This window comes from Apis laboriosa, unplaced genomic scaffold (genome assembly GCF_014066325.1).
Source record: "Apis laboriosa isolate Shangri-la unplaced genomic scaffold, ASM1406632v1 scaffold161_cov148, whole genome shotgun sequence".
Lineage (NCBI taxonomy): Eukaryota > Metazoa > Arthropoda > Insecta > Hymenoptera > Apidae > Apis > Apis laboriosa.
The window spans coordinates 51358-61191 of record NW_025222098.1 but is presented as its reverse complement, the minus strand read 5'-3'; the positions used below and the strand labels follow the sequence as shown (position 1 = coordinate 61191).

The 9834-nt window shown below is 24.9% G+C and overlaps 3 protein-coding genes across 5 annotated transcripts in view; 1 reads left to right on the top strand and 2 right to left on the bottom strand.

The window, feature by feature from the left end:
- The window catches only part of LOC122710911 (serine/threonine-protein phosphatase 2A 56 kDa regulatory subunit gamma isoform-like), a 9372-nt gene extending 3815 nt beyond the window's left edge, over positions 1 to 5557 (bottom strand). The window contains exons 1-3 of one of the 3 annotated variants that reach the window (XM_043929155.1): positions 5354 to 5557; positions 4731 to 4793; positions 2149 to 2323 (exon numbers count right to left, since the gene is read on the bottom strand). In XM_043929155.1, the coding sequence (XP_043785090.1) occupies positions 2149 to 2323; positions 4731 to 4793; positions 5354 to 5383 (268 nt within the window). In that variant the 5' untranslated portion in view covers positions 5384 to 5557. Of the gene's footprint in view, positions 1 to 192; positions 786 to 2148; positions 2324 to 4730; positions 4794 to 4929; positions 5070 to 5353 lie in introns of those variants that run through there. The other 2 variants (XM_043929156.1, XM_043929157.1) reach the window with 2 other exon arrangements.
- A 799-nt stretch (positions 5558 to 6356) lies between these two features.
- On the top strand, positions 6357 to 8284 carry LOC122710905 (zinc finger protein ZPR1). The gene is made up of 4 exons (XM_043929136.1): positions 6357 to 6478; positions 6561 to 6731; positions 6806 to 7481; positions 7599 to 8284. Exons 2-4 carry the CDS (start codon positions 6606 to 6608, stop codon positions 8132 to 8134), a joined length of 1338 nt encoding a protein of 445 aa, XP_043785071.1. The 5' UTR covers positions 6357 to 6478; positions 6561 to 6605; the 3' UTR covers positions 8135 to 8284.
- Positions 8285 to 8311: 27 nt separating this feature from the next.
- LOC122710906 (dynein axonemal light chain 1-like) lies at positions 8312 to 9086 on the bottom strand. The gene is made up of 3 exons (XM_043929137.1): positions 9005 to 9086; positions 8784 to 8935; positions 8312 to 8726 (listed from the first exon to the last, which is right to left on the bottom strand). Exons 1-3 carry the CDS (start codon positions 9005 to 9007, stop codon positions 8333 to 8335), a joined length of 549 nt encoding a protein of 182 aa, XP_043785072.1. The 5' UTR covers positions 9008 to 9086; the 3' UTR covers positions 8312 to 8332.
- Between the last annotated feature and the right edge of the window lie 748 nt (positions 9087 to 9834).

Sequence of the window (9834 nt, the reverse complement as noted above, 5' to 3'; positions counted from 1 at the left end):
CTCACTCACTCACTCACTCACTCACTCACTCTCATTCAAATCTAAGCTCATTTCATACAACCTATTGTTTTTCTATTGTTCTCAATAAATATCTATGCATATCCTTTTTATTCTTCCCTAAATACATATTCATTCATCTATTTGACAATTACGAGAATCGAAACAAGAAGCAAACTTCAGAGGTTTCATTACCGATTAATAGGGGTCGTAATGGTTGATAATGCGAAGTGAAGTTGGTTAAGTAAGGTTTATTCGATTCTCGAGATAGAGCAGTAGCCAAGGCAAGTCCCTGGTGGAAGCTTGGACTTTTCGGTAGGCCACCAGTTGAAAAAGGAATATATCCATCCACATGAACCATTTTATTATTCAACAATCTACGTTTTTGATATCTATCACCGGAATTTATCTTCTTTTTCCGGTCTGTTCACGGTAAATTACATTCCTGTACGCACCGGTTTCCTTGTTCACATAACAATCTGTTGCTTCGACGTAACTGACCGTTCTTTCGAGTAAGAACCGGGCATATATCTGTATGATGATATAAATGCACAAAGATTTCCGAATGTTTCGTTACTCAATTATTTGATTTTAAGTAGATATAAAAAAAAATCAAAAGAAACAAGTTACAAATTCGGGTAAAGAAAATATATCGTTGATACTAAAGGCCGTTTGAACGAGAAAGGACTGTTTACGTTAAAAAAGTAGGAATCGCAAATGCTTCACATGCGCATGCGTGAACCACCGCGCCTTACAATCGATACGTTCTGACGTAGCTGCTTTCGCAATCCTATGTGATCGGGATTAAAAAAACAAAAGTAATTAATTAATTCTCTTTTAGAATTATGTATGTGACAAATATATAATATCAATTCAATATATAAATTTAAAAATAGAGTGATTTTTAAAATAACTAATTGATAAAAAAAATGTAATATTTAAAATAATGTAAAAAAAAAAATTAAAATTTCCATAAAAAATAAAGCGATATACTACAATGATATTATTTTTATGAACGAATTAAATTTAATGTTATGGAATATTAATTATTAATTATAATTAATTATTAAAATAATTAAAATAAGTTTAAGATCATTTAAATCAACATTTAAGATGTAATAACTAAATGTAATCTTTGTAGATTTTCGATATATCAATCACTTATGTATTATTACTTATAGACCAATTTTTTTACAGATTTCTGTTATTCTAATAAAAATCTTAATTTGATCGATAGCAGAAAAAATTTTTTAATTATTTGTATTATTCAATACTACATTTAATTATTTTATTTTTTTTCTATAAAATATATTTTTTTAAATATTTCACAATTCTAATTACCAGTTAAAATGTAAATAAACAAATCATTAAAATAATAAAAATAAGTTTAAGATCATTTAAATCAACATTTAAGATGTAAGATAAATAAACAATATATTTGACGATAAATTAAAATCAAAATTTATCTCACGAAAAATTCTAAAATCTACTTCAATCTTAAATCTTGCTACTATTTTTTATGAAATTTTTAATAATAATGACAATATTAGCTATTATAACTTTCATAAACATTAATAATATACCGATTTCTTCTATTAAACTTTTCTTATTTTTTATTTTTTTCACTTTAAGATACATCTAAAATGCATTTTTGAATATTGAAAATGAAATGAAAATTATTCAAAATGATTAAATGCACTGTATTTTAAATTATATAAAGTAATTATATAATATAATATAAATATTGCTATATTTCGGTTCATTCATTAAGTGCATTACAATTTATTACTATTGTTTCCGTTTTTTGTAATTTGTTATATTAATAAATCATACGATATTTTATACGACAATTATTGAGAAGAAAGCTATGGTTCGCTTTAAAATATAGAAATAATAAATCTTGATGAATTTGTGAATTTTGTGTGTGTGAATGATAAATTTATCACAGATAAAACTCTTTCTATGATGAAAGTTGTTAATTATTATAAAAAAAGATAAAATAAATAAATATTTTTACAATTCAGACTAAATTATTTTTCCTTTATATTTAACAACCAATTCTAACTATGCCAATTCTAGCCAGTGCATTATTATTTATTTATATTATTCTAATTATGTAATTTTTTAAATTTTCAAAATATAACGACTTACCAGATAGGAGCGGCAACTTTTGAAGTTCGCGATTTTTCGATATGTTAAATCTTGAGCTACTTTGTCGTTTATCTTTCTTTATTATAGGACCTCCAGGTTGATATTTAATTTTATTAATCAACGTTGGGGGCGGTGGTGCAGTAGTTACCGGTGGTCCTCCTGCTACCTTATTCGTCTATGAAATAAGAGAAACAATAAAAATAATAAAAATTCTATAAAAATAAAAATTAAATATAAACAAATTGATATGTTGCTTTATATATGCATAACATTGCATATGTAAAGCAATAATTAAATAATTTATTGTTAAAAGAGGAACTTCCATATTTAAATAGAATAATATTATATATATAATCTAATCATATATATTCAACAATGGAACAACATTAAATAAAAATATGTATCTAAATAAAACAATTTTATTTGTTTTAATGGATCACATAATTTTTATAATATTTTTATCAAAGAATATTATACTCTTTGAACTATACAAAAATAAATTAATCAGAAAATACTTTATTTATATAAAATTCCATTATATGTCATGATATAATTCAAAATTGATGAATGAAGATTGTTTCTTAAAAGCAAATGTATGTCTTTATATGTAATCTTCATTACATTTAATACAATTGTTCCAACGTAGCATTAATGCCTGGCTTCCTCGAAAGAAGTTTTGTGGTTGATCTTGAAACCATTTATGCACTATTGGTCTTGACTCTTCATCTGAGCTGATGTCCATTTAGAGTATCCTCTAGTGGCCAAAAAAGATGACAATTACTTGTGAATGAGTTTTGGACAATTATATATATAGTACATAGTAACACTTTTATTAATATGTTGTATTTATTAATGTAAAATAAAAAAATTGACAAAGATGCAAGAATGATTTCAACACCAATCACAAAACTTCTTCTTGAGGAACCTAGTTGATGGTGTAGTCCTTGAGGAAGTGTATCTCATATCAATTATATATAAATATTCCCTCTTGGCTGTGTAAAATGAATTTTAACTTTTCTTATTTCTACAACAATTGCGGTCTATTAATATGTTACATTAGTTTTTTTCCTATTAAATATTTTTGTGATTGATTGAATATTCTTGAAAATACATGCATATAATTTTGATAGTTATTACCTCATTTTACAAATTTTTGATTGATTTTTTAATAATTATTACCTTATTAGACAAGAACAAGAAAACACTTGATAAGATAAAATAAAAAAATGCTATAAAGTATAAAAATTCAAAAAAATTTGTATATCAATTCATATGTATATTTATATGTATATTTGTGTATCAATTCATATGTATAAATTAATATGTATTAATTAATATGTATAAATAATATTATTTATATAAATATCATTAACTATGAAATAATAATAATTGCGATTTATTTAAGTATAGATATGTCTACATTAAATTTATAAATCATATAAATGAAATAATTATTTATATTTTATATAAATAATAATTAATCGATTGTAAATCTTTATATTATCAATCATCAATCAATAATTAAATAATGCGGCATAATATATAATTTCTTCAGTGAACTATTATACTATTACATAAATATCTTATTTCAATAATGTTTTATTATTATTTTATTAATTGATTATTCATATAAATTAAACTTATCATTATTAATCATAAATAAACTTATCATTAAAATGAATTATATCAATTTTATATATCATATTGTTCATTTAATTAATTAAAATTAATTATACAAGCTTTTTAACAAATCGAAAAAATAAAAATCGTAATAATATATATGTATATATATATATACATATAAGATGCATATAAAAGAATTAAATATATCAATCAATGTATGATGAAAATTATTTATATATTCTACAAATTGCAAGTTAATACATAAATTTTAATAATTAATAAATATTTTTCTGCACATATATAATTGCACATTAATATCATTCTTGGATTTTATATCGTAAATGATCATATATACATAAATTACTATTGAAAAGAAAGTTGGGAAATAATTATAATTTTGATTATTTTTGTAATCACATATTATTTTAATGAGAAAATCTAAATATACTCTATATAACAAAAATAATAAGAAACAAAGAGTAAAAAAATATTGGTTATTTCGTAATACATCTTTCGTTTATATCGTTTTCTATTTATCAACTAAGTCCACACACAAGCGCCACCTGTGTCGAGTAGCATTTTTTCATAACTTTAAAATCATTTTAGAAACATTAATCATAGAATATAAACTTGATTAAAAAATACTGAAAAATTATATCAGAGAAATATATATTTAAAATACACACATATACATGACTTTGAAAAGAAAAACATTTCAGGTAGCACAGTGTCGAAGATGGATACTAGATCACTTTTAAAGAATAACTGTTAAATAAAGTCTTTTCTCTAAAGAAATGACACAACGTCAACATTTGATAACTTTAACGAATTGAATACATGACATGTATAAATATAGAAAGGAAAATCTATAATAGGAGAAATTGATGATGACAGAAGTCGATTCGTAATGAATCGAGTCACATCAATAAGAAGGACATAGAAGGACGATATAACCTCACCTCGTCATTCGTCTCAACATCCTTGCCATTCTTTCCTTTGTCCTTCCCGATCTTCGTCGCATCCTGGAACAAAACAAGTAAATTGCACCGCTTATATTAGCGTACAATGCCACGACAGCACAATTCACATTCAAGACGCGGTTGCTCGACAAACTCGCACTTGCGATGTCACAACGGAAACGAGAATTAGTTGAAGTACCATTGTTAGGTTCTTCAAAACGTTTGCTTGAGAAAATGTACCAACGAAATGGATATCAAGAAATCAGAATCACGCTACACCCTTTGGTGTCTCGGCTACCGGGGTTGTTTCCCCGTACTCTCTTTACTCTCCCTTCTTTCTTTTCTCTCCTATCCCTATCCCTGTCATTGTCACCCTCTCTTTTTCCATCTCTCTCTGTCTGTCTGTCTGTCTGTCTCTGTCTTTCTGTCTTTCTCACTCACTCGCTTGCTTACTCGTTCTCGCTCTTTCATGCATACACATATTTTCTTTCCTTCTCTGAAATGCGCGCGTGCCCGCGATCTTTCCTCGTCAAAGGAACTCTGTTTTCACGTATGTGAGTACCGATCGCATAAGAGACGTACATGATTAGAGACAGGAGCGATATGCAACATAATGAACGCACCTTTTCTTTTTTTGACTGCCGACTCGACATATTATCGATCGCAAATTAATGCTACGCGTAATCGAGTTGAATGCAAGTTAGCACACTTCGAAAACACGTAGTAACACATCGATTAGCGGCAACCGAACCGACACGAGACACTCATTCGCGGCGGCCATTGGCTATGCTTAACCATTGTACTTTCAGCCGGCGATTCGCGCCACTCACTGAGAATGCTGAGTTTCGACTTTTCCCTAGCTTAAAGTACTTCAGAAACTTCTTCTTATATGCTCCTTTTATATCATGAAAAATACTGTTTTTTATTCAAGTTCCACGTGTATTGCTATATACAAATGAAATATTATAATTATAATACATTAATATTATAGAAATCTGATAATTTGTAATGCATTTATATTTTGTTTTGCGATACTACAGGTTATAGTATTGTTAATATATATTCAATTGAATCATTATTAAGAATCATAATTTGAAACAATTTGAACAACTTTATTTATTAGAAAAGTAATGAATTTTAATAAATAAAGCTATGGAAAAGTAAAATATTTAAATTGTCTTACCTAAAAAAATATAAAATTGTTGTTCAAAGTGTCAAATCCAATATTACATTGTACTGTTTTAAATGCATTCAAAATGATATACATGAAGTTAGTTAATATTTATAAACATAAAAGTGTGATATTTCAAAACTTTGCTTATAATCAATTTTGAATAAAAAAATTCTGTAATTATTTGATATTACTGAAATTTTCTTTGTTTGTATTTATTTATTAAATAATATATATTTTTAATAAAAGTATAATATTTTATGTAAATGGTAATATTTTTATATAATATTTTAATATTTCACATTTTTTGCATAAATGCAATTATTGTATTGTAATTAATATAATAACATATAAAATAACTATTTAATTATGCAGATTCTATAAATTCTATAACAAATACATGTATTCTAAAATTTTAGTAATATAATAAGCTAGGATTGCCTACACTTCTTCATCTAGAGATTCTAGATCAGAATAAATAATTTACACATGTGAATGTGAATTTATTTGGATCATTATGTTTTCGAAAGATTTGAAGAATGATAAATTGTGTTTAAAAATTTATTATATTTAGCAGGTAAAAATATATATAATTTAATAGATATAGAAATTATTAATTAATACAATTCATTTATTTATTTCAATTTTATTTGAAATAGATTTTTTATATAAATTTGATATATAAATTCTATATAACCAAAAAAATGGCAGAAGATCAGAAACAAAATATTGAAGAAAAAACGAAACCAATATTTCGCAATTTGACGGCCGATGATCCAGAACCAGAAACGACAGAGATAGAAAGTCTCTGCATGAATTGTGAACAAAATGTATGGTATTATTGTGAATATATAATAAATAACAATAAATATTTTTAATTTAATCTATCATTTTGTAAATACAGGGTGTTACCAGATTATTGTTAACAAAGATCCCATATTATAAAGATATTGTGGTAATGTCCTTTGATTGTGAACATTGTGGTTTTCAAAATAATGAAATACAAAATAGTGGAAAAATTGCAGAAAAAGGAATTAGAATAACATTACAAATTAAAACTGCAAGAGATTTGAATCGTCAAGTGGTTAAGTCAGATTATACCTGTATAAAAATTCCATCTTTAGATTTTGAAATTCCTTCTAGATCACAAAAAGGAGAGATCACAACAATTGAAGGAATTATAGAAAGAACTATTAATGGATTAGAACAAGATCAACCTGAAAGAAGAAAAAAGTATGCAACTGCTGCATTTCAAATTGATGAATTTCTTGAGAAACTAAAAAAACTTAAATCTTTAGAACAACCTTTCATTATGATATTTGAAGATATATCAGGTGAATGTTATGTAGAAAATCCAAAAGCTCCATTAAAAGATGAAGAATATAATATAATACAATTTAAAAGAACAAAAGAACAAGATCATATTTTAGGAATTTATACTGAAAATTCAGAGGATACTTTGTTAAAACCCATAAAGGAAGGAGAATATACTTTAGAACAAATTGAGGGAGAAGTACTTTCTTTTCGAACAAATTGTCCAGAATGTAATTGCCCATGTGAAACTAATATGAAATTGACCAGTATCCTTTTTGTGTTACTTAATATTATATTAATATATATATTCTTTCTTTTTTTAATAAAATTTTTAATAAAAAATTTTTAATAAAAAAAATGTTTATTCTTAACTCAATTTTTAGATATTCCACATTTTAAGGAAGTTGTAATTATGGCAACAGTTTGTGATTCTTGTGGACATAGAACAAATGAAGTTAAGAGTGGTGGAGGTATTGAACCCATGGGAGTGAAAATAGAAGTAACAATCATAGGAAGAGAAGATTTCAATCGTGATTTGTTAAAGTCTGAAACTTGTCATATGCAAATACCAGAATTGGAATTAGAAATTGGTCCTGCTGCTTTAGGTGGACGTTTTACTACTATAGAAGGCATTTTAGTAGCTATTAAAGAACAATTATCATCATCAACAGCTTTTAGCGGTGATAGTAGTGATCCTGAAACTGTTAAACGAATGGAAATTTTCATATCTCATTTAAATGAAGTTTTGGAAGGAAAGCGAAAGATTACACTTGTATTAGATGATCCAGCGGGTAATAGTTACATTCAAAGCCTTTCTAATGAAGGTTTAGATAATGGTTTAAAGATTATTAAATATGAAAGAAGTTTTGATCAGAATGAAGAACTGGGATTAAATGACATGAAAGTTGAAGATTATTAATTGACCATCACAAAAAATTATAAAATAAGGCAATGTCGATAATGTCAATACAATGTATTATATTCAAACATAAAAAAAAATGTATTATAAATGTACACTATACCGTGTAAATACATATTTTGCAATTTTATTGCAAAATTTTTTATTAAATTCAAATTTTTACTGTCATTTCGTATATTTAACAACTAAATTAAATAATTATACAACCGGTATAGCATCGAGTTTTTTTAGTTTTGGTAGTCTTCTAGTTACTTGGCTGCGCCAAGATTCTACATCCATACTTTCACAGATAGGATTATTGATGAATAATAAATCTTCAAGAAGCGGAATTTCTTGCAAACGATTAAATTCAGCCCAATCTTTTACCAGATTATTCGACATATAAAGCACTTTTAATGCTTTTAGTACATTTACACCTTTAATTTTTTCGATTAGATTATATGATATCCACAATTCTTCTAAGTGTTCTCCAACTGCTTCTAATCCAGAGAATGTTTTAATTTGATTGCGACCCAAAGAGAGAATTTTTAAATTTTTTAATGCACTGATACCAGTGATTTTTTCTATCATGTTTGTTGAGAGAGATAGTTTTCTAGAAAAATTTTACTTTTAATATTTTTACTAAATAAATTTTAAAAATATTACTAACTCTACAGCAGCAAGTGCTGCTAAATTATTATCCATTTTTTCAATCGGCGGCCACTGAAAGGACAAAATAATTTCTTTTTCTTCATTGGCACTTAGACCTGTTTTTTCTTCCCATCGCTGAATAGCTTCCTTACAAGTTGTTGCTTTAAGAGTCTATGTAAAATTTACATTATAAATTTTTAGAAAAAAATAAAGAATACTATATTATAAAAAAATATTTACCATTTTGTTTGTCCATTCCAATCTTAATAAATGAAACAAATTTTTATAACATATTAACAATATATAAATACAATTATTTTCAGTTAACTTCATTTCATAAAAATTTAATATTTTATATATTTTATATTAATATTAAATAATATTATCATCATTAATTTTCTTTCTATAATAATTTTTATTTTTTCTAATTATCTTATTTTTTATAATTCTAAATCGATAAAAATTCAAATAGAAAATAAAATTATATAATATAAAATATATAATAAAAAATTATAGTTTATAAACAATTGATAAATATGAATTTGTCAATATTATTAATACTTGCAGAAAAGTATTTAAAAGTATTTAAAAGTATAAAATAAATTAAAAAAAATTAAAAATAAATTTTTAATTAAATGATAAATATCAATAAAAGAAGATATTGATAAACATTGCGGAATCAATTGATTGAATATTGGTAGATGGAAATATTTTGCTTTTATTATATGCTTATATTATAATTGCTGATTTTTAAATAGAAAACAATTCTTATGATAATTGCAAGTAAGTTATTTTTTATTTTTTTTTTATTATTTAAAAATTTCAAGATTTTTATCAGGATGAATACTTCTGGAAATATAAATATTTGGTATTTGTACAAAAAATTCAGCATTTCATACTGGTACTAATAAATTAATACAAAACATTGCCAGATTATTTGGTTAAATATTTCAATCATTGCATTGATAGTCTTTTAAATATAAGTTTGAATATTTTTATCTTATAAAAAAATAAAATATTTTTTTTAGAATAAAGTAATCTGATTAATAAAAATATTTCCATTATAATGA

Coding starts and splice junctions, on each gene's coding strand:
- LOC122710905 (XM_043929136.1), top strand. CDS start 6,606: ATGGCAGAAGATCAGAAACAAAATATTGAAGAAAAAACGAAACCAATA. Junction 6,732..6,805: donor GCATGAATTGTGAACAAAAT/GTATGGTATTAT, acceptor TTGTAAATACAG/GGTGTTACCAGATTATTGTT. Junction 7,482..7,598: donor AACTAATATGAAATTGACCA/GTATCCTTTTTG, acceptor CTCAATTTTTAG/ATATTCCACATTTTAAGGAA.
- LOC122710906 (XM_043929137.1), bottom strand. Junction 8,727..8,783: donor GCAGCACTTGCTGCTGTAGA/GTTAGTAATATT, acceptor AAATTTTTCTAG/AAAACTATCTCTCTCAACAA.